The sequence below is a fragment of the Marmota flaviventris genome, chromosome 14 (genome assembly GCF_047511675.1).
Source record: "Marmota flaviventris isolate mMarFla1 chromosome 14, mMarFla1.hap1, whole genome shotgun sequence".
In the NCBI taxonomy this organism is placed as follows: Eukaryota; Metazoa; Chordata; class Mammalia; order Rodentia; family Sciuridae; genus Marmota; species Marmota flaviventris.
In genome coordinates, this window is record NC_092511.1 from 89,377,128 (window position 1) to 89,400,657 (window position 23,530).

Sequence of the window (23,530 nt, forward strand, 5' to 3'; positions counted from 1 at the left end):
TGTCCCTGCTTAGAAGAGCCCTCTTTGCCTGGGCCTGGGTGGAGAAGTAACAGGGGTCAGGGTGTTGACACCCACGGTGTGCGTCTCACCCATGCAGCTTGCAAGGTGTTTTTGCAGTTGTTTTGGGGAGAAGAAGCTGTATACTGCAGAAGTCCGAGCAAGAACTGTGATGTTAGGCTCCAGAGCTAAAATCTTGCCCCCACTTCCTAACTGGGTAGGGCTCATGGGACTTCCAGTTGCGTTCCCAGGCTGCCATCTGCCATCTTGGAAGACCACTGGCCCAGACTGGTTAACTGGCCTGAAGCCCCAGTACCAGCAGATTGCAGGGGCGGGAGACATGGGCCAGGTGGGAGAAGCAAACTATTGAGATTTCAGAGCTGTTTGTTACAGCAGCATCGCCAAGCCTGTCTTGCTACACAGGGGCCCTTCTCCCTGAACCTCTGTTTCCTCATCCCTTCCTGTGAAGTGGGTAAATATGGTCCGTTTTTGAATGGTTATTATAAGGTTAGGTAAGATGGTGAAAGGTGGCTGAATGGTAGTGTCAGCTTCTGGAGCCCACGTGCCTCCAAAGAAAAGAAATGTTGTTGTCCTGGGCCAAGGTCAAAGGCCAGGCACCTGCAATTGGCCACTGTGAGTGGGTGGAACTCTTATATGGCTGAGCAAAGGGCTTCAGGGTTCAGCCTACGGGGGAGGGGCAAGGCCTGGGGAATGCTGGGGCCTGGACTTGGCCCTTCCAGGAAGGTTGTCCAGCTCCTTCTCTCTCTGGCTTTTCCAGTGCTCTTTTGTCAGCATGTGGGGAGAGGCTGAGGCTGCTCCCCATCTTACCTGGAGGGGCCTGTGTGTTTCTCCTGGTCTTGCTGGGCTCTGGAAGACCTCACTTGGAAACTTCCAGGTTTCCAGTCAGAATATTGTGATGCACAAACTTCCCCTACCACGTTCTATAGCAGCCTGTCTTAGTCCTTTCTCTGTTGCTATAACTGAATACCACAGGCTGGGTCATTTATAAAGAATAAAGGTTTATCCTACTTATGGTTCTGAAGGCTGTGAAGTTCAAGATCAGGTGGCATTTCGGGTGAAGGCCTTCTCATTGGTGGGGACTCTTCAAAGTCCCAGTGTGGCACAGGACATCACACAGGGAAATAGCACATCTAGCTCAGGTCTCTCCTCCTATAAAGCTACAGGACCACTAGACCAGGGACCCACCCGGGTGGCCTCACTTAATCTTCCCTCCCAAGGGGTCCCACCTCCAAATGCCATAGCTGGATTAAATCTCCACCCTCTCCACCTGTTGGTGGGGACATGGGAGCACACACAGCCCCTGCTCTGCTTGCTCTCCTGGCTGCCCCTCACCCACCACTGAGTCACGAACCGTCAGCCAGTTCCCTGAGCTGGCCTGGCTGTCCTCTATAAGCGCGGCCTCAGGGACACTGCCCTGGAAGCAGCCGCTGTCCTCCACTCCTCTGCTGGCCTGTCCCCTGCTGCTCCTGTTCAGCCTGCAAGATCAAACCCAGTTCTTTCAGCTGATCTCATTCCTCCTGGAGTTTCTGTGCTCTGTGTCCAAAGCCTGGGCCGCTGACCGCCTTCTGTTTCCTTTCCAAAGACGAAGCCCTCTCACGCCCCCTCTCTTTGTAACTGGCCTCCTCTCTGAGCTCACCGAGTCCTTAGAGGTGGAATATTCCAGGAACACCTTTTAAAATTCTCTTCTTGGCCTGTGCATGCTCCATGGGGACTCCTCCGCCCTCAACTCCACCGGATATCCCCTCCCCACGAGGCTGGTGGCCTTCAGTCCTCTGGGCTGGGCGCCTCTTGCCCCCCATGGCGGAGCCCACAGCTTGGGGCTTTGAGAAGTACAGACACAGTGGCCTTCGGTCCATCGATCGCTGATTAGGAAAGAACTCATTCGCACACACCAGCAGGGGTTGGTGGTTTTCACTGTCTCTGTCACAAATGCTCTGGCCGCGGCCATCTGTGGCCACTCTTGCAATCAGAGGTAGCTATGAGGCCTGTGCCCTGCAGAGCACTAACCCCTGGCCACATGTGATTCTGGGGCACTTCAAATGGGATCAGGAAACAGATCGGCTGGGAGCATAAAACACTCGATTCAGAAGGCTCGGGGCAAATCAGGTCAAATAGGTCATTTGTGCTTTTATTGTGACTATATGTTGAAATGAAAGTGTTTTGAGCATACTGGGTTAACTATATGACTGAATTTTACCTATATTGGGACTTTTAAAACGTGTATATCAATAATTGAAGATTACACACACAGCCTGCGTTGCCGTCAATGCACAGCTCTCTCCCGCCCTCGTGCAATGTATGTTTCCTATCGCTGCTGTAACAAATCACCACCAACTCACTGGCTTAAAGTGACCCACATTTATTATTTTACACTTCTGGGTGTCACTAGGTTAAGATCAGGACTGTTCCTTCTGGAGGAGTGTGTTGATTGTCCCAGCTTCTCTGAACTGCCCCTAATTCTTGGCTTCTGGCTCCCTTGCAAGTCCAAAGCCAGCAGCAGCTGGTGGGTTGAATTCCCAGGGCACACTCTGACACTCCCCTTCCACCCCTGTTTTCCACACCAAAAGCCCTCTGGAGATTGCCTTAGGACCACCTGGATAATCCAGGGCCATCCCTTCGTTTGTTCACTTACTTATTTGAGATGGGCTCGTGCTGTATTTTTCCAGTGTGGTCTTGAACTCCTGGACTCCAGGGATCCTCCCGTCTCAGCCTCCCAAGCTGCTGGCACTACAGGAGTGCCGCCAAGCCTGGCTGATAATCTCTTTAAAGTGAGCTGCTTAGCACCCACGATTCCCTCTCACCATGTGGCCCAGACATCCCGGGTTGGGGGCCAGGACGTGCACACTGTGGGGACCATCATTCTGCCTCTTGTGGGTCAGCACCCCGTACATCTGATTTCTTGTCCTGTTCAAACTATCCAGATCTTGGAGATGAGATGTGGGGACACTTGCTTCATCCCCCCCTTTCTCTATAGTCTCCTACAATCTGTTTGAGGTCCCTGTGACCCCAAGGAAGGTGACTGCATCCTGGAGGGGGTGTGGAGAAGGAACCACGTGAGTTGATCCACAGGCACCCCCTTGCCCTCACATACAGGAGCTGGTTCGTTCGGATGCACCCGACCACAGCCAGGCCGATCAGAGAAAGTCTCAGCGCCTCTCTGAAACCCTGGGGTATAAAGCGTTCCTATAGGTTGGGGTTGAGACCAGATGAAAACTCTGGAGACAGCTGTTTTTTTTTTTCCCTCTATAGAGGAAAAGCTAGTCGAAAATGAAACTGTCTTGCAGAGAAATAGAAATAGAAGTGAAAGTGAATGTTCAGAGAAAATATTGCAAAGACATAATGCCATCTTGGACCTCTGGATCAAACTGTGCCTGAGTCATTTGAATTAGAATTTTTGCTACTTACAAAATAAAGATTTGCAGTGACTCAGAGTGAGATTATAGTAGTACCTGATTGGGACATTAGAAGAACACCTAAAGTCTGTCCTTCCTCCCGGTCCCCGAAGCACAAGGTCCTCAAAGGAACACCCATCCCTCTCCTGGATCCAAGAGAGGACCCTTGTCCTGGCTCTTTCCCTCCCCTGGAGCAGCTATTTAGGTGTCTGCCTTGGCTAATTCTGCCAGAGCTCTACAGCAGAACTGATTGGCCAGGAGATAGACAGCAGGAGGGACTGCCTCCTAGGGAGCTGGAACAATTTCAGAGAGGCCAGGAGGCTGTTATCCATGGGACCCCACAGCAGGGGCTGAGAAAGCACCCCTCCCCATGTAAACGGAAAGGAGGTGCTGGCGGGAATGGGGAGACCCCAGAGGCCAGGAGCAGGGGGCAGGGAGAGCAGTCCATCCTGACCGAGGGCTCCCCAGCCTGGGGACCAGTCCTTCCTGGGGTCTGCCTCTGCTCTTCCTTTGGACCTAAGTCAAGTGACTTCCTATCACCTGAAATCACAGCAGGCCTATAGGGGCCACAGTCCCAATCCCATGTCAGCCTGAGGTCCCTGTCCCACTTGGAGGACCTTTAATGCCCTCCAGAGGTTCATGAGGTAAAGCCTGGTCCCCAGCTTGGCCCTACTGGGAGGTGGTGACACCTTTAAGAGGTGGCTGCGGGGGGGGGGGGGTCTCTAGGTCACTGGGGTGTGTGCCCTCGAGGAGGCTTCTGGGACCGCAGGCTCTTCCTTTTCCTCTTTCTCATCCTAGCCATGAGTATTTTGATCTCAGTCATTTGTTATGGTGACCGAGAAGTGGCCAGCCTCAGAGGCCCTTGTGGAAGCAGTCCTCTTTCTTCCCCATGTGCCAGACAATGGGGACACTGAGGCTGGAGGCATGAACTGAGCTACCCAGAGTTATGAAAGCAGGAGGAAGCAGTGCCGGGCTGAGTCCTGGGGTTTGTGGAGAGACATGGCGCCCAGGACTGGCTCTCTACTCACCAGCCATCAACGGGCAGAGGGCTGCCACACCATTGTCATGATCCCTCCCCTGGCTGGTGACTGCCTCCATGTCAAGTCCGGGTTGTGTTGACAAGGTGACAACGGGCAGGCAACCGGCAGGGGACCATGTCTTGTCCCGGATCAACAACTGGTGGAGAAAGCAGGACCAGAATTCCATTCCCCTTCTACTGACCTCTGCGTGGGAAGAGCCTCTGTGTCCTGTGCAGCAGACACACCTGGGCCATCTGCTACAGTGTTAGGATCTTGTGCTATTGGAGTGGTCCGCATTCTTCAGGTCAGGCATGGTTTGCCTGTTCCCCCTGCCGGAGGCTGGCTAAGATGCAGTTCTGGCCCCACGGAAACACGGCAGAAAAGCTGTTAGCTGGGTGGTGGTTCTAGGAAAAATTCTCTCACTCTTAAAAGAAGTGTCTGGGAAGAGGTAGTCTCCTGTGCTGTGTGCTATCGTGTCTAGATGGGATGCCTGGAACCATGGCAGCTATATTGTGATCACGAGGGGAAACTGGCTTGAGAACTAAGGTGGCCTTCTGAGGTGGGCAGCATGCAAAGGTAGAAGAAACCTGGATCTCTGTCGATGTCACTGTGGCACTGAACTAACCAGACTTGGGCTGTCCTACCTCTGGGCTTCTTGGCATAGGAAATGCATCTTATCATTTAAGTCCTTTTGTGTTCAGCTTTCTTGCAGCTGAAAGGATTCTAACCAATCCACCCATTTCTGCTCTGCCCACTTTCTGGCTCCAGGGCCAGGTACAGACCAGCACGGAACAGCAGTACCACTCTGGGAAAAGGGGCACTACATGGTCTTTGCCCACCCAGTTGGAGCTCAGCTTTGTATGGCTGGCTGCTTATTACACAACCACGCTGCCTGCTACAGCCGTGAAAAGTCTGTGGGCTGAATTCAAAACCCCGAGGCGGGGAGGGGTGGCTTAGGGAGGGGCTCTGGGGGCTGCACAAAGGAAGGCCCTTCCCCTGCCCACAGCAGTGCCAGCCCGCCATCGCCCCCAGCGCTCCCAGAGACAATGCAGCAGCCACCCACTAGCTACCTGTGGACTGGAGAGGCAGAGAGGGTGGTGGTTAAGAGCTGGTGGATCTGCAGGCCCTGGGGCTGGGCCAGAATGAGTTTTTGTTGAGGGAGTGTGACCATTTCCCCTGCTGCTGTGCGGGGTGCGGAATGAATACAGGCCCGCTCAGGGCTTCGCTGGCAACTGATTATATAGATTTGCTTCCCATAAGGGCTCTTTTGCAATGGCGCAGGACCCCAGGGCCCACCCACAGTCATCTGTGCTTAAAACACTCTGCTTTATTCTCTCCACCCAGAGAAAAACCACAACCACCAAAACCCCCACCACCCTGAGCCCTGCTCTCTGGGAAAGGGACTCTGTCAGGAGAAAGATCTAGAAAGAAGCAATTCTTTGAGGAAAGGCTCAGGGGCCTGAGTGTCACTGTGCCCCCTGCCACTGGCTCCCAAGTACAGCCTGGAAACTGCAGAACCTGTCAGGACATCCCCCGGGGAAAGACCATGTAGTGACCCTTTTCCAAGAGTGGGACTGCTGTTCCGTGCTGGTCTGTACCTGGCCCTGGAGCCAGAAAGTGGGCAGAGCAGAAATGGGTGGATTGGTTAGAATCCTTTCAGCTGCAAGAAAGCTGAACACAAAAGGGCTTAAATGATAAGATGCATTTCCTGTGCCAAGAAGCCCAGAGGTAGGACAGCCCAAGTCTGGTTAGTTCAGTGCCACAGTGGCATTTGCTACCCAAAGCAATCAACCCAAGAGCAAAATCCACATAGAATAAAACCGATTTGGGAAGTTATCAAGGACCTTCTTGGTGACATCATCTGAGCACCTGAATGCATCAGCCTGAAACCTACCCCTGAACTTTTCAGTCACTTAAGTCAGTAAATCAGTATTGTTTAAAAAAAAATTTTGGGGTGGGTGGGCGCCATGGTGCATGCCTGTAATCCTAGCAACTGGGGAGGCTGAGGCAGGAGGATTGCAAGTTCAAGCCAGCCTCAGCAATTTAGCAAGACCCTGTCTCAAAATGAAAAACAAAAAGGAATGGGGATGTGGTCAAGTGCCCTGAAGTTCAATTCCCAGTATTGAAAAAAGGTGTATGGGGGGGTGCTGAGTGTGTAGCTCAGTGGTGCAGCGCTTGCCGGGCATGCAGGAGGCCACAGTTCCATCCCCAGCAGGCATTCACGCACATGCGCCCTGAGCAGAGTCTGGGAGTCCTTAGTAACACAAAGGCACACCTCTCATCAGGCCCACTCAGCCTCTCCTTCCGTGGGCCCCTGCTGCCCCCCAAACTCACCTTGGGAGCATGCTCTGTTTCTCTGCCTACAGGGCTGAGCCCCTCTCCTTCTGACCGGTTCTTGTAAGACAGACATTGTTTTGTGTGTTATATTTGTTTCATGCGTCTCTGTGTGTGGTCCTGGGGACTGAACCCACTGGCATTCTACCATTTTTATTTTGAGACAGGGTCTTGCTAAATTGTCCACACTGGATTTGAACTTGTGATCCTCCTATCTCTGCCTCTTCATATATATACATATATATATATATATATATATATATATATATATATATATATTTTTTTTTTTTTTTTTTTTTTTTTAAACTGGCTCTTCTGATTGGTTGGACCCACTTGGGATGATCTCTCTTTTGATTAACTTAAAGTCAACTGACTAGGGGCTTTAATGACATCAGCAAATTCCATTCACCTTTTCTATGTAGTATAGTGTCGACTTTGACATTCTCTATGGATCAGAAACAAGTTATAGGACCTGCCCACACTAAATGGTGGGGAATATATAAAGGTTGTATAATTGGGGATCATCTCAGGATTCTGCCTACTGGTTAGGTGGAAGGTCATACCTTGTGACATGTATTTATGCAGTGATACTGGGGATTGAACCCAGGGCTACTCTCCCATTGAGCAACATCCACAGTCCCTTTATTTTATTTTTTATTTTGAGACAGGGTCTCACTAAGTTGCCCAGGCTAGCCTCAAACTTGCCATCCTTCTGACTCAGCCTCTCAAGTCGCTGGGATTACAGGCATGTGCTACCATGCGTGGCTTGCCATTTAAATTGTGGTAAAACACATATGACATAAAATTTGTGCCTTAGCCATTGTTACATAGTTCAGTCGTGTAAGTCCATTCACATTGTTGTGCGACCATGAGCAAGCCTGCCCACTCCGTGACCATACTGAGCCCCACTCAATTTGTGAAGTAAGCAGGCCAATTATCACTCCTGGACAAAAGAAATGGAGAACCGAAGTCCAACCAGAAGGCAGTTACATCTTGACAAACACTTATCAAGAGTCCACAGTGTGGCATCTTCTCTGCTGGGCCCTGGGACATAGCAAGAAGCAGGTCATCAGCCCCAGTCTAGAGTTGGAAAGTCAGCATCAGACGCTGTAGCAAACGTGGTGTTCATCCCTTTCCCGAGGGAACCAAGGCTTCCATACTCCACTCCTGCTAGGGTGGTCAGTCATGGTACCAGCTTGCTGAACTCAGGAGAGGTGGCAGTGGTCTGGGCCAAGACAACCAACATGGCTCCAAATACCACACCCCCTAGAAACATGATTGGTCCAGACGATGGCAGATCCTCTTAGCAGGACCAATCAGAGTCTTCCCTGGGGCTTTCATTTGGATGTTCAGGGATAGAAATTTCTTTCTGCTGAGGCTACTAAGAAGGGTGGGGGTGAGTTTGGGCTGCTGTCAGTTCTCTTTTTATTGGAGAGTGTCTTCAGGAAGAGCAAGATCAAGCAGATACAAGCAGTACCACTGCTTGAAAACACCATGCCTGAACCTGACAGTCATTACATCATCTTTTGACTTCTGCTTCCTTGAGTTGAAATCATTGCAAAGTAAAGAGTCTCATTAGACAGAGACCCTGCGGCAGTCTGGCTGGGCACAAAATCACGAGCCACTCAAGCAGGAACAAACTTTATTTTTTGAAACTGCCGCCAATGTCGGGTATGCGCCCGGGAAGATTTTTCATCCACCCACTCGGCCTCCTCCCGGAACCGCAGAGAGAGCTCCTCCCCCGGAACTCCCTCCTACTGTACTTCCCCAACCAATGGGAACTCTCCAGGAGTCCCGTAGCCGGCCTAGGTGAACAGCAGGAGTCCAATATCCATATGAATGCAAATCTTAACATAATCATATCATCTCAATGGCTAGCTGGCGTCACCTTTCGACCAAAAATGCCATGCATCATATACTCGGCTCTTAGCATCACCCCAACAAGAAGTTCTCTGCCCACTCTACTAAACTGTCCCCAGGTATCAGAGACTCAGATTGGGCCTCACTTGGGTCATATTCTTCTTTTCTCAAAATCTCTTGGAATCCTAACTCTGTTCATTGACATCTGCTAGAAGGCGGATCCCCCTTTATTGCTGTGCTCTTGTTTATTGTTTTGTGACATTTGATATCAGGCTAAATCTAACCTCTAGGCCACCATGGAAGTTGTTGATAAAGATGTGGGCGTGGAAGCTAGAGCTCAGAGCCTGGTGGCTTCCTCCTTCAGGCCACCAACCCATCAATTTTTCCACCCCATCCCTGGTCTTCATAGGATCCCAGTTTTATAGAAGGGCTTCAGACCCTGCCTCCTATCCCAGTGTCTCCTCTAGGAGCTCGTCCTGTCCAGGGGAAGATGGCCTGTGTACTGGGCATTTGTGGGCAGCATCTAGCATTGATTTCTCCTGCCATCAGCACCCAAACTCTACCCCTGTGTTCTTAGCTGTGGTTTCCTGCAATGTTTAAAAAGACTTTATGGAAGATTCTGGAATAATGGAAGGGATAGCAACATGGAGCATCACCAACAGTTACCTTACAGAAGAGCAAGATCAAGCAGATACAAGCAGTAGACACATGAGAGGGAACCAGAGGACCACTGGGTGGCTGTGCTCAGAGCTCCTGGGGGTGGCTAGAAGGGGTATTTCCAAAAGGGGCCCTTGTGCATGTCTCCTATGTTGTTCAAGAAAAAGTGGGTGTCCCAACCCCAGAACAGAGGGAGCATGGATTTACCTTTTCTCTGCTTTTTTGTTCTGTCTGGGCCTTCAACTGACTGGATAGTGCCTGCCCAGATGGGGTAAGGGGTTGGTCTTCCTTAGTCCACTAATTCAAATGCCAGGCTCTTTCAGAAACACCCTCATAGATACCAGCTATCTGGGCATCCTTAACCCAGTCAAGTTGACACCTAAAAATAACCATGACATCTCATTTTCCTCACCCCCTGGTTGTCCCCAGAGAAAGGGGAAAGAGTCCCTCTGCACAGTCTAATGCCAGGTGAGGTCCTTTTCTCCAGATGATGTACAGCAAAAGGCCTACCATCACATTCATGGCACAAAAACGGGGAGAGGTGGCTTCCTGGAGGGAAGGCTGGGCAATCCCTTCAGCAGTGGTGGGATGGGTGCTGGTTCCTGTATCTGGGGCCTGGCCAGACTCCCACGTGTCTTGGTTCCTGTAGGATCACAATGTTCTGAAACTGTGCAATCTTCTGCAAGTCAAGTGGGCTCTGGGGGAAGGCCGGAGGTGCAGGAAGAAAGCATAGTCCTCCCCTCCTTATTCTATATTGCATGTCTACACTTGCTGCTCTCCAGGTGACTTCTGGGAACAGTCAAAAGATCAGTGAGCCCATCAGGTCTTCATTCACAAGGGGCTCAGGGCTGACACAGAACGGGGTGTTAACTAAGCAACCTTCTGTGGTTGCAGAAGGTCCCTGAGTATGTGGCAGGCCTGACTTGTTGGCCTCTCTCTTGTTTTTTGGCGGGGAGGGGAGGGCAGGTACCGGGAGTTGAAGTCAGGGTGCCTAACCAAGGAGCTACTTCCCAACTCTTTATTTTCTGTGGGATTTGCGGTTCCACCTGGGCCTCCAGCACGCCAGGTACTTTTTGTGCTCTCCACGGAGCTCCATTCACAGCCCTTTCCTTTTGTATTTGGAGACAGGATCTCTGTAAGTTGCCTGGGCTGCTCTTGAACTTGCAGTCCTGCCCAGCCTCCTGAGCCACGGGGTCACAGTGTGCCCACAGTGCCCGGCGCTCTCCTATGTGTCCCCAGCTTTGGATTTCGCTAGAGCCTGAGCTCCAGCTTGGTGGGGGGTACACCCCGAGAACTTCTGTCCTCAAGGGTGGACTCTGCCCACCCTTGAGTCCTCGTCCAATCTTTGGGTGCCTCGGGTCTCGCATACATCTTGGGGGTCCGTAGAGGCCGGTGCGGCCTGTCTGGGACGGCAACAAGGGCCAGGCACCGCAGCCGCACAGGGGCCTGACTGCCGCCAGCGTCTGCAGGCCCCGCCCAGAGAGTCGGCACGTGGCTGCGCCCAGTGCAGCGCGTGGGGGGCGGGGATTCACGGGTGAGGCGGGGCTTCAGGCCCGGCGCGCGTCCCAATTGGCTCCCAGGACTGCCTGTAAGACTGCACGTCGTCGCCTTTGGCTGCCTCGCCGCATTGCTGCTTTGGCGGGAGTTGGTGGAGGGTGTGAGGTGAGAGTAGGGGGGCTGTTTACGGGCTGGGCCACTCAGATCTGGCTCTAGGCGGGGAATTGGGCCTGGCAACAGCGGGGCAGAGGACTGAGTGGAGCGCAGGCCACGTGGGCCTGAGGCGCAGAGGAGCCCCTCAGGGGAATTGTGGCAGCGGGTGGCGCCGGAGGGCTGTTTGCTCCCTCCTCGGCCTGTGGCACCCCAGGACGACCGGGTGTCCTTGGGGCAGCTCAGGGAGCGTTGCCGTGGGTCTGCGAGACCTTGAGCGCCGAGGGGCGCTCGGGGTGTAGAGGCCGCGTTGGAGCCTTGCCTCGCGAAATCAGCTCTCTCGCGGTACTTGGAAGGGCGCGAACGTCCCGGACTCTGCTTTGATGCCGGTCTGCGTTCTCAGATGTGCGCATGATACATGTGGTGGCGGGCGAGAGGGCTTGGGCTGCTGAGCAGAAGAGACAGTGGCCTCTGGGCTGCTTCCAGCCAAGGCCCAGTGGGTTACATGCTCAGAGATGTCTAATTGAACATTATTTTTACAGCAGCAGCGTCTGGAAACCCTGATTTTTATATAACAAGCTCTCTTGTTTCAAACGTTGGCCCTAATTCATAATGGTTTAGAGCATTATGTAGCCAGAGAAAATAGATATGAGAGAACTGCATTTGCCCCTTGGGATGCAGCTTGCAACCTCTGCTGTAGGTGTCCTGGGGAGGGGGCATAGGGCAGGAGCTGCAGAAGGCTCCAATTTCTTTCTTTTCCTTTTTTTTTGTACTAGGGATTGAACCCACAGGCTTTTAACCACTGAATCATGTCCTCAGCTTTTTAAAATTTAAGTTTTGAGACAGGGTCTTGTTAAGTTGCTGAGGCTGGCTTTGAACTTGCGATCCTCCTGCCTCAGCTACCCCAGCCTCTGGAATTACAGGTGTTTTCCCCCATGCCAGACCCAATTTTTTTCCTTAATCTTATTTTGTGTCAGAGCCTAGCTAGATAGGCTCAGGCTGACCTCAAACTTTGGATCTTCTTGCTTCAGCATCTTGAGTACTGAGATTATAGGGGGTGGACTCCTGTGCCCAACCCATAGTTCCCATTTTGAGACCTTGGGTCCTAGAGAGATATATCCCAGAATTGCCCTGGATTGTGTGAGCTGACTTAATTGGCAGATGGAAGTTACCCCTTGCCCTTGTCTTTTACACCACCCTTTTAGGATTAGCACAGGTGTAGTGTGGTTAGATTTTGAGAATGGGAGTAGTCTGAGGCTGGGGGGATGTAGATATCCTCCTTGCAAGGAATCAGGACTTCCCAAAGTGCAGCTTTGGCTTGGAGTCTCACTGTGCCAGCTGTCTGTAAATGGGGCTGTGAGTACAGTTTTGAAATGGAGTGCATTTGAGATGGGTCCCCCAGAACCTGTGCACTGTGGGAAGCATGACCCTATCGCTTGGCTTTGTTTCTCTGAGTTGTATAACTGGGCAGAGAAGGGGAGAGCTTGAGGAATCCCTGGAGAGGAAGGCACGGTCATCGAGCTCCTCCTTCCTGCAGAGTGATGGTGGCCGCACTGAAGACATAGTTTCAGCCCTTGCCTCAGGACACTTGGAGATGATGAGAAGTGAAACCTGAGCCTTGGAAGAGTACTTGACATGGCTCTTTGACCAGCAAGTTTGGACTGGGCAACTCGAGGAGGAAAGGGAGACCTAGAGTATTTCCAAGGCATCATGAACTTAAGCCATGGGAAGAATTCTGTGGGTGGCAGGAAGGGGAGGGCACTCCCACACTGGCATGTTCATAGTATTTTAGGGTGAGGAGTATAGATAATTAGGGGCATAGTGAGAGATCAGGGTAGAGGGATTTTTTTTTTTAAGTTGTAGATGGACACGATGCCTTTATTTTATTTGTTTTTATCTTTTTTATGTGGTGCCAGGGACTTAACACAGTGCTTGATGCATACCAGGCAAGCACTCTACCCCTGAGCCACAACCCTGGTCCCAAGGGTAGAGGGAATTTTAGGGTCCAGTTTTTGGGCCAGGAGGGGTTTGTTGCTATATTATGCAACCTAGACATTTGCTAGTATGAGGGGTCTGTTGTCTACCATTTGATGTCTTCTGTGCCATATGAGACAGGTGGATGAGTTTTCCTTGTGAATGGGTCTGTGCACCATTTCTTTGTTCTAAAGTCCACTGCTGTCCGTCATCTAGTAGCCAGTCACATTCCTGTAATGATTGAGTAGATAAAGAGCTGTCTTCTGGCAGAGAGGGGAAGAGCAGGAAAGCAGGACCTGGTGCCCTTGTGGCGATGATTATGTTCCTATTGGCAGTCCCATGCCCTGTCCTGCCAATCCAGTCCTGCACTTTCTCTCTGCACAGTAGCAGTCTCCGTCTCCAGTACAGGCCTGGTCAGTTCTAGGTGATGGCAGGGTAGGTGTTGATGGTAAGATAATCAATGCCTCTCATATTGATCTGAGAGGGACCTGATCTAGACACTGGGAGATGTTTAAAGGACAGACGGGTCTTTGAACTGAGCGAACTCCTAGCTTCCAGTATGGTTCCTCCTCACTGCTGCTCTCCTGGATGTTGTCTTTCTGTTCTGGGGTAGGACCTTGGAGTCACTTCAGGAGCTCCTGGGTTATGGCTCAGATTCCATATGGTTCTGTCTTCTCACCTTCCCATAGGTCAGGTTCCTACGGGAAGAAAGGTGGCTGGTTCTCAGATCTTGTAGACCCTCATGACCACCATGTTGAAATCCAGATCCCCAGTCCAGCAGAGGAGCAGCCATAATGGCCAGGAGGTAGTGTGGTCCCTCTCATTCTCATGATACCCTCTGCCCTCCTACTTCCCCTCCTGTGTCCCTAATTCCTAGTGTCTTCCTTCCCCTGCCAAGGATCTTAAGTCCTTTCACCTCTCCCTGTCGCCCTTTTCCAGACCAGCCTGTGGTCCTCAGGCTTTGGGATGAAGCTGGAGGCTGTCACCCCATTTCTAGGGAAGTATCGTCCTTTTGTGGGTCGCTGCTGCCAGACCTGCACCCCCAAGAGCTGGGTAAGTGTTGGTCAGGTTGGGCCCCACCCTAGGAAGCTCAGGTTAGCTTGGTTCTGGGAGCTGTGGTCCTGGGAAGCTGCCTTTTTTATGCCTTTCCAAGCATGGCCCTTCTCTGCCCCACACCTCTGCTTTTGTCTTTCAGGGAATGAAGGCACTGGTATTGGGTGTGTTGTTGGGCTATGGTTGGTTCCCAGGCCAGAGGGGCCAGAGGGAATACAGGGTGTGCCTAGAGGGCTGGTTTCTAGCCACATCTGCATGAGTACTGTGGGGACACCGTTAACTCAGACTTCCCCAGGCTCAGGCACATGGTTGAAGCCCTCTTGTGCACCCATGCTATGTGCTGGTGCTGAGGGGCCTGCAATTCCAACAAAGATCCAGGGCACATGTCCCTCTGATGTTGATGAGAGAACTTGTCCCAGACATTTTTGGGGGTGGGGGCACTGGGGATTGAACCCAGGGGCACTTGTCCACTGAGTCACATCCCCAGCCCTATTTGTATTTTATTTAGAGACAGGATCTCACTGAGTTGCTTAGCGCCTTGCTGTTGCTGAGGCTGGCTCTGAACTCATGATCCTCCTGCTTCAGCCTCCCAAGCTGCAGGCATTACAGGTGTGCAGCAGCGTACCCGGCTCTCCCAGACTTTTGATACGCTGCTCTCTAGGACAGCAATTCCATATAGGATACAGCGCTTCTGTTTTGAGCATAGAACACTTCTTCCTGAGCCAGCATCTGGATCTGGGTCAAATGTCTTTTGGAAGATGCTGTGCTGTAATTCTTTCTCCTGGTAGAATTGAAGGGCCACTTAAAGGGGCTGGGCAGGAACTCCTTGGCCCATGAAAAGGCCCTCCAGTACATGCTGTCCCTGCCCCCTTGGGCAGGAGTCCCTCTTCCACAGAAGCATAATGGATTTGGGCTTCTGCAACGTGATCCTAGTGAAGGAGGAGAACACCAGGTCAGAGCTGGGGGTGGCCAGGGTTCTTTTGGTGGAGGGTTGCTGGGTCCTGCTTTGTTATAAAGTGCCATTTTGTTCCTGTGATGGAAAAAGAATGGTCCCTGTCCAGCGCCTCATGCCCATAGTAGGGAGAGGCAGGTGAGCACGCTCGCAGCTCCTCCTGTGAGCATGTATGGATCGCCCACTGGGCGTCAGGCTTTGAACTTGTGCTCCTCTTGGTGGGGAGAGGGCTGGGACTAGGGCACAGAGAGGTGGTCTGTTCTCCCTGCTTTGCGATAAGCCATGCTCAGTGTCTTGGGAACAAGGGACTGGCTTGGTGTGATGGCTTTCTGAGGCATAGCCCCTTGTGGGCCCTGTGGGCGGCCTTCTCTGAATCACTGTCTCCCTTGCTCTGGGGTCTGTGCCCAGGTTTCGAGGCTGGCTGGTTCGCAGGCTCTGCTATTTCCTGTGGTCCCTAGAGCAGCACATCCCCTCCTGCCAGGATGCCTCACAGAAGATCATGGAAAGCAGTGGGTGAGGAGGCAGGGTGGGGGTGGCCTGGCACTTCTGGATCTCTAAGGGGGCGGCTGAGAGGGCTGGCTGAGAGGGCTGGCTGGGGCCAGGCTTCTAGAGTGCTGTCTTTGCCTGGGCCTCTTCTCAAGGAGGGAGAGTGAAGCCTGCAGCCAAGTCCTGGGGAGGCAGTCTGCTGCCTGCCTCACCCTAGCACCATTGCCCTGCACCCACAGGGTACAGAACCTCCTCTCAGGGAGGGCACCGGGAGGGGCCGGGGAAGGCCAGACGCCAGACCTTGTGGAGAAGGAGGTTCAGCGCATCCTGGGCCATATCCAGGCTCCACCCCGCCCCTTCCTACTCAGGTAACTCTGAACTGAAGGGCACTTGTCCCTGGGCTGGGGCAAGAGCTGGACGATATTTTTCTGAGTGGGCTGCAGCCTGCTGTCACCAGGTGCCTCCCTGCCCCACCCTCATGCAGTGCAGTTCTGTGTGCCTGTTAGATGCAGGACACTGGGACTAGAGGGGTGAATAGAGACACAACTGTAAGAAGGAAGGAGTGAGATGGAGGAACCAGTCATCAGGTGTTTCCCCAGCACCATCCGACTGCTCAGGGGCAGAGGGAAGGCAGGCAGCAGGGCTGTGCCCAGAGACTCTTTCACAAAGTCATTATTATCATGACAGGGGTGGAATCTAAGCTGGGCCAAGAGGGAGGTGGCCAGAGTAAAGGTGGTCATGTCTAGGAACTGTCATAGTGCAGTGTTTGTCAAGGTCACTGGTGGTCTCTGCTTTCTGTTCTGGCTCAGTCACCACCACTCTGTTCACTGGAGGGGTGAACAGAGACACAGCTGTAAAAAGGAAGGGGCTGAGACAGAGACTGCTCAGAGCAGGAGGAGGCTTGTATGGCAGGACAAAAAAGGGGAAAAGGAAGCTGACTTTTAGGGTACAGAAGTGAAGTTGGGGGAGACAGTTTTGCTGAGGGAATAGCACTAGCAAGCCCCTGACCAGGAAAGGGTTGTGTTGCTCAAGAAGCTGATGTGGTTGGAAGCCAGCAAATAAAGGGGGAGAGCAGCTAGAGATGACTTTGAAAGGCAGAAATAACCAGATCATTCAGGGCCATGGAAGTTCAGGTGGGATCTCTAAGTGCAGCGAAAACCAGTTCAAAGGTATTAAGCAAGGAGTGGCAGCGTGATGAGGTGGGTTTCAAGTAGAGACCAGAAGAGCACTGGGAGAGCAGCTAGTCCAGGTGAGTTGTGATGGACAGTAGAGGTTGGAAAATGTGGATCAGGAGATCAAGGTGCTAATAATGGGACTCACTGATGGATTGGGTGATGGGACTGTGGGCAGGGAGGGGGAAAAGAGAGAAACCATAGGGGAGCCACCTGTACCCTAGAACCTGGTGGTACGTACAGAGTGGGATAGGCTTGGGGAGAAGGGCGTTTGCCCAGGAAGGATATTTTAGACTTAAAAAGTTCCAGCTCCTGACTGAGGATGCAGTTGCATAGATGGGTCTAGAGCTCAGAAGAAAGACTGGGGCTAGGGACGCACATGTGCAGAGCTTAACATACAATTGGTGTTTAAAGCCAGGGGATGAGTGAGTCCCTGAGGGAAAGGGCTTAGGGTTGTGTATGTCAGACTTCGTTGTCTTAAGTACTGAGTAAGCAGAGGCCCGTTGGTGACTTTGACAAACCCTGCACTGTGACAGTTCCTAGACATGACCACCTTTACTCTGGCCACCTCCCTCTTGGCCCAGCTTAGATTCCACCCCTGTCATGATAATAATGACTTTGTGAAAGAGTCTCTGGGCACAGCCCTGCTGCCTGCCTTCCCTCTGCCCCTGAGCAGTCGGATGGTGCTGGGGAAACACTTGGTGACTGGTTCCTCCATCAGTATGCATCTGCAGGTGCATTTGGCACTCTCAACGGTTCCCACCAGGTTGTTCCTTCTCAGGAAATCAGCCACTGCCAGTGGACATCCTGCGTCCTGCCTTGTAGAGAAAGAGAAGCCATTGGGCAGAGAGTTCTGCTTGTTCACCACACCTTCCTGCCACCTGCTGCTACACCTCTGTCCTCAGTTAAAGCTGGTTTCCCAGCAGCCTCTGCACAAACTGCTTCCCACCAGTTTGCCCTCGTGGTGATGCCCTTTCCTTTTGTATCACTACCCCCACATTATTCCACCTTTCCTGTAGTTTTCAGAGACAGACTGGGCTCTACCTGGAGAAAATCTGGGTCTTGGTCTTCTTTGGGTGAATGGAGGCAGATGGCTGTGAATCTGACGTGAGCCAGTTTCACTATGAGGACTTGTGAGAGTATTGATGCCTCTGAGGGCCGGGTGTGGCACCTGGCACCCACTCCTTTGCATCTTTACCACTAAGCAGAATGCAGCCTCTCTGGGCCTCACTTTCCTCTTCTGTAAAATGAGGACAGTGGTAGTGCCTGGCTCAGAGGAGTTCTAGGCGGCCCTCTGAGGTGTTGTGGGTTGAGCCTTGTGTCAGGCGACCCCTGCTGCATCTCAGGCTGGGCGTCACTTCCCAGGCTGTTCAGCTGGGTGCTGCTGCGGGTCCTGAACTGCCTCTTCCTGAACATCCAGCTCCACAAGGGCCAGATGAAGATGGTCCATAAGGCCGCCCAGGCGGTAAGGCCCAGCCCACACTGGGGTGAGATGCAGGGGCAGGGGCGAGGCAGAGCCCTGAAGTCCGGACCAGCCCCATCATGTGGTGGGAAAAATCCACTGCTCTCCAGCGACCTTCCCTTGTAGTCTCACGGTCCGGCTCCCAGGGGGCCCGCTCCTAACGTCTTTTCATCATGGTCTTAACAACCATGACATCAGTGCATTACCTTAAAAGTTTTGGGAAATGTACCAGGGGAGGAGCTCTTCCGCTGATTCCTCTCCCACTGGGGCTCCTTGAATTTGCAGGTGATGGGGTTTGGCTTCCTGTGAAGTCAGGGTGGGAGCGGGTGGGCATTTCCCTCTGGCTCTCCCTGGAGCAGGGGTCTCCGCTGGTCTTCCTCTCTACTCACAAGTCGATCCTGGATGGAATATTGCTGCCTTTTGTGCTGCTCTCCCAGGGCCTGGGTGTGCTCCGTGTGGCTTGGGACTCCCGTGCCTGCTCTCCTGCTCTCAGGTAAGAGCCATGTGTCCCCCAGTCACATATGGGAGAAGTCCCAGGCTGGGGAAGGGTATCTGGGGAGGGGCATATGCTGACAGCAGCTCCCCAAAGGCCCCCTTCCAGGACCCTTGCTCCCTGCCATATGGCAGTCCATCCTGTGGGTCACAGATGGAGGGTCAGCTATGGGCTTCAGGGCCATGGCTGCCTCAGTACGTTCAGACAGGGCATAGGCTGGCTTTGGGTGAGACAGGCTCTCACTAGCCTCCAGCTTAGTCCCATCTCTGGAGCCCCTTCTATCATCGGCTCTTCTGTGCCCCACAGAGCCCTGCTGAGGAATCTTGGGGGGCTTTTCTTGCCCCCAGAGGCCAACCTCTCTCTAGACAGTTCCAAAGGGATCCTTGCAAGGGCTGTGGTCCATGCGGTAAGTGCCCCCATTGGTCATATGTAAGCCAGGCCAAGGGAGTAGGGCTCTGTTTCTGCTCTTGCCCTGACACCTGCCTCCCCCTCCCTCCTTTCCCAGGCCATGGAGCAACTGCTGGTCAGTGGGCAGCCCCTGCTCATCTTCCTGGAGGAGCCTCCTGGAGCTCCAGGGCCACGGCTGTCAGCCCTAGGCCAGGCCTGGCTAGGAACAGTGGTGCAGGCGGTCCATGTGGGTACTGTCCCAGATGCTATGCTGGTGCCAGTGGCCATTACCTACGACCTGGTTCCAGATATATCCTGTGACATGCATCAAGTGAGACCCTCCTGCCCTTTGGGATTCCAAGTGGACACCATTTCCAGACAGGCATAATGTTGTGTCCCGTGGCTGAGTCACCCTTAGGGCTGGGGTCCAAGTAGGGTGTGAGGTGTATCGTTCTGTAGCAGGTATCACAGCTGTTATATCATTATCTCATTTCATTCTTGAAAAACCCCCTTAGGGTTGTTTCATGGATGAGAAAACGGGAGCGTGGAGAGGGCAAGGTCATGCTTGCATGAGGTTGGACTTGAGACAAAGTTACAGGCTGGGAGCAGAGGGCATCTCTGGAGAGCAGGACAGAGTAGGCAGCCCTGAGACCTGCCTGAGAATAGTGTCCCCAGCAAGCCAGGTGCTCAGCCTCTCCTCCCCACAGGCCTCCAGCCCCCTGGGGCTGTGGAGGGGAGCTCTGGCTGTCCTGCAGAGACTGCGCAGCTCCTGGGGCTGCCTCCACAGGGTCTGTGTCCGGGTGCACCTTGCCCAGCCCTTCTCCCTGCAGGTATGTAGCTAACTGGGCAAGGATGAAAGTCTACTATGGCTTTTGGCACCCTGGCCCTCAAAGCCACTGAGGGAGAGCCTCTCCTGCCTCAGTGGTCTATGCAGGTTTCCTGTGGCTAGAGCAGGTCACCTGAGAGTCTTGTCCTGGCAGGAGTACACCACCAATGCCAGGAGCTGTTGGAGCGGCAGGCAGACCCTGGAGCACCTGCTGCAGCCCGTCGTGCTGGGCCAGTGGTAGGACAGGGGTGTGTGGGTTTCAGGGCCCCACAGGCAACCGTCCAGTTTTTGAAGTGGAACCCTCTCTCACCCCACTCACACAGGCATGTCAGCACCCCTGCCTCACATGCAGCATGGGGTCATGGATAATTCCAGATACTTGCCTATGGTCTGAGTGAGGCACATGGCCCACAGGCCTGGAAAGGGTGGGGGTTACAGGAGCCGTCGCCTGGGCTGGGCTGGGCTGGGCTGGGCTGGGCAGGGCTGGGCGAACACCTTAGGTGAATGCTCTGGGCTTCCCAAACATGCCTGTTTTTAGATTTGGTCCCTTCATTCTTTGGTTTGTGTGTCTGTCCAGCACTGTTGTCCCAGACACAGAGAAGGAACAGGAGTGGACCCCAACAACTGGGCCCCTCCTGGCCTTCAAGGAAGAGGACCAGCTCCTGGTCAGGCGACTGAGCCGGCATATCCTGCATGGTGAGGGGAACTGGGTGCCGGCCTTTGGGGAAGGTCCTACACAGTCCCTTCTCTCTGGGTTGACCAGTCATCAGGGACTCCTGTTTCAAATTCATGTCTGCACCTGACCCACTAACCTTTGGTGGCATACTTGGGACACGTGAAGAAGAATGGACCCTGCCCTTGCCCAAGGTGCAGGGCAGCTGGGCAGTAGCTGAGTGCACACAGGCTGCCACCTGCACTAAGCATGTGCAGCACAAAGGCACATGCCCAGCTGTGGCCACTACATCAAGTCCTACCTGCCTGCTTTAGACTCATAGTGTCCCTTTACCTTATAGCCTTTAGCTACAAATGGTAAGGACATCTGAATGGAGTGGTACATGTAAGGGGCTTACCAGTGCCTACAGAGTCACATACTTGCAGAGGTCCCTTGTTACCCCCAGCCCCACCAGGCCTTACAGACCCAGGCAGGCCCCGAGCCCTAGGCCTGGCTTTGCATACGTGTGACCAGGGCCAGTTCTCCAGTCCTGCTCCCCTGCTGGGGTGGAGCTGTGTTGTGTGGCTGGGAAGACTTGCCAGATGACAGGGAGATCAGGCCCTTGACCAGCACCTGCCTCTGTCCCCAGCCAGCGTGGCCAGCTCGGCAGTGATGAGCACAGCCATCATGGCGACACTGCTGCTGTTCAAGCACCAGAAGGTAGGAGCCAGGGTGGTGAGGCCTGGTGGCCAGCTCTCCTGCTCAGCTCTGTTGTGTCCCATAGGGTGTGGTCCTGTCACAACTCCTGGGGGAGTTCTCCTGGCTGACAGAGGAGACGCTGCTGCGTGGCTTTGACGTGGGCTTCTCAGGGCAGCTGCGGTGCTTGGTGCAACACACGCTGAGCCTGCTGCGGGCACACGTGATCCTGTTGCGCATCCACCGTGGGGACTTGGTGGTGGTGCCACGGCCTGGTCCAGGCCTCACACACCTGGCACGCCTGAGTGCAGAGCTACTGCCTGCCTTCCTGAGCGAGGCTGTGGGTGGTGAGTCCCGAGGGTGCGAGTGGGTAGGGTGTGAGTGCAGGGTGAGGGGACCTGCCCATTCACTCTCCCCTGCATCCACCAGCCTGTGCTGTGCGTGGGCTGCTCGCAGGCAGAGTGCCACCCGAGGGGCCCTGGGAACTTCAGGGCATAGAGCTGCTAAGCCAGAGTGAACTCCACCGCCAGATCCTGCTGCTGCTGCACCTGTTGCCACAGGACCTGTTGCTGCTGCAGGTCAGACCCACCCATGGGGTCCTGGGCCCCTCCTGGGTTGTTGGAGGTGGCCCAGCCCTATCCTGCACCCTTCTGTGGTAGTAGTAGTTGTGGCCTTGCCCTGTCTCTGGCTAGGCCCCTGGCTTTCCTGGGGTCACACAGGTGTCCATCTCTCCTCAGCCCTGCCAGTCTTCCTACTGTTACTGTCAGGAAGTGCTGGACCGGCTCATTCAGTGTGGGCTCCTGGTCGCTGAGGAGGTAGGTGTGGCAGCTGGAGCAGAGTCCCTGTGTGGGGCCTGGCTTGCTCCAGCCTCTCCAAGTACCAGATGCCCCAGACTCCTCTGTGCTGTGTGCTGTGGGAGTGGGCTGCCCAATGGCCCAGCGCACAAGGGAGCCTGACTCCACTGCACCTGCCCTGGGCCCACGAGTGTCATGACAGAACTGGTTGTGTGTAATGTTGGGGTCCCCTTCACACCTTCTGCCCTGGCCTGTGCGTGCTTTGGGGCTCCCTCCCTGGCCAGCCTGCCAGGGACTAATGGCTCTCATGGCTTCCAGACCCCAGGCTCTCGGCCAGCCTGTGACACGGGGCGTCATCGTTTGAGTGCAAAGCTGCTGTGGAAACCGAGTGGGGACTTTACTGACAGTGACAGTGATGACTTTGAGGAGGCAGAGGGCCGGTACTTCAGGGTGTGTTGGGAGAAGCCATTCCAGGAGGGAGGCAGCAGGGGGTGCGGGTAGCTGCCCTCACCCTGGGCTCTTCCCCTTCAGCTCAGCCAGCAGTCACGCTGCCCCGACTTCTTCCTTTTCCTCTGCCGCCTGCTCAGTCCACTGCTCAAGGCCTTTGCACAGGCTGCCGCCTTCCTCCGCCAGGGACAACTGCCAGATACTGGTAAGGCTCCCCCTGTGCTTGCCGTGCTCAGGGCAGGGTTCTGCCCAGGCAGGACTTGGATCTAGGTCTTCCTTCTGCAGAGGCAGGCTATACAGAGCAGTTGTTCCAGTTCTTTCAGGCCACGGCCCAGGAAGAGGGAATCTTTGGTGAGTCCTAGCAGCCAGCGCAGGTTCCTCGAGTGGGGTGGATTTGCTGGTGGCTTCTGCCCCCTGCTGGCAGTGGTAGCCCAACTCCAAGAACTGACTACAGAGAGGGCCTTAGCTCCTGTTGTTTGGAGGGCCCCTCAGTCCAATCAAAGCCCTATCCCTGGGCTATTCCCTCTTTAAACTTAAACAAGAGGAGGAAAGCTGTGTCCTGTGGCTCCCCCTGAGCCTTCACTTCTCCTCTCTCTAGAGTATGTGGACCCAAACCTCGCCATCAGTGCTGTCTGGACCTTCAGAGACCTGGGGGTGAGAGGGCCAGTGTCACCATCCTCCTGCTTTCAACCTCTGATAGAACTGCTCAAGGAAACCAGCTGTGTCCCCCACCTGACAGGGCTGGCCCTGATGACACCGTAGACACTGGGATTTACCTAGGAATAGACAGGATGAAGGATGAGGCAGTTTTCCTATCCATCTTGGTATCCTAAACCACTGGCTTTCCCTACTCCCAGGTGGGGTGCTGAGGGCAGTTGGAGAGACAGAGGCAGACACAGAGGCCTGAGGGGCCAGAGGTCTCACTGCAGATTTCTGAGAACCAGGTGTGGCTGTTGGCTCTGTGAGCACAGTCCCGTGTGGGAGTACTCACAGTCCCATCTCATGGCCTAGGTACTGCAGCAGACGCCCAGCCCTGCAGGCCCCCAGCTTCACCTGTCCCTTACATTTGCCAGCCGGGACAATCAGGACAAGTTGGAGCAATTCATCCGACAATTCATCTGCAGTTAGAGCCATAAGGCAGAGCCCGATCTCAAAATGCCTCAACCCAGCTGTGTCCTCGAGACAGAAGACAGGAGGCTGCAGACCCCT

At 53.9% G+C, this 23,530-nt stretch overlaps 1 protein-coding gene across 3 annotated transcripts; it reads left to right on the forward strand.

Moving 5' to 3' along the window:
* The first annotated feature begins 13,643 nt into the window (after window positions 1-13,643).
* Window positions 13,644-23,477, forward strand: LOC114078751 (glycerol-3-phosphate acyltransferase 2, mitochondrial). 3 transcript variants are annotated; one of them, XM_027919816.2, is made up of 21 exons: window positions 13,644-13,706; window positions 13,841-13,954; window positions 14,833-14,906; window positions 15,315-15,419; window positions 15,632-15,760; window positions 17,930-18,029; window positions 18,386-18,519; window positions 18,826-18,925; window positions 19,025-19,237; window positions 19,614-19,736; window positions 19,887-19,969; window positions 20,310-20,428; window positions 21,034-21,104; window positions 21,169-21,427; window positions 21,510-21,658; window positions 21,818-21,895; window positions 22,193-22,324; window positions 22,406-22,526; window positions 22,607-22,672; window positions 22,920-22,975; window positions 23,333-23,477. In XM_027919816.2, exons 1-21 carry the CDS (start codon window positions 13,644-13,646, stop codon window positions 23,447-23,449), a joined length of 2,406 nt encoding a protein of 801 aa, XP_027775617.2. In that variant the 3' UTR covers window positions 23,450-23,477. The 3 variants fall into 3 exon arrangements, with proteins under 3 accessions (XP_027775617.2, XP_027775619.2, XP_027775618.2); XM_027919818.2 differs by lacking the exon at window positions 19,025-19,237; XM_027919817.3 differs by lacking the exon at window positions 23,333-23,477 and having other exon boundaries at window positions 22,193-22,314; window positions 22,920-23,022.
* Window positions 23,478-23,530: the final 53 nt, after the last annotated feature.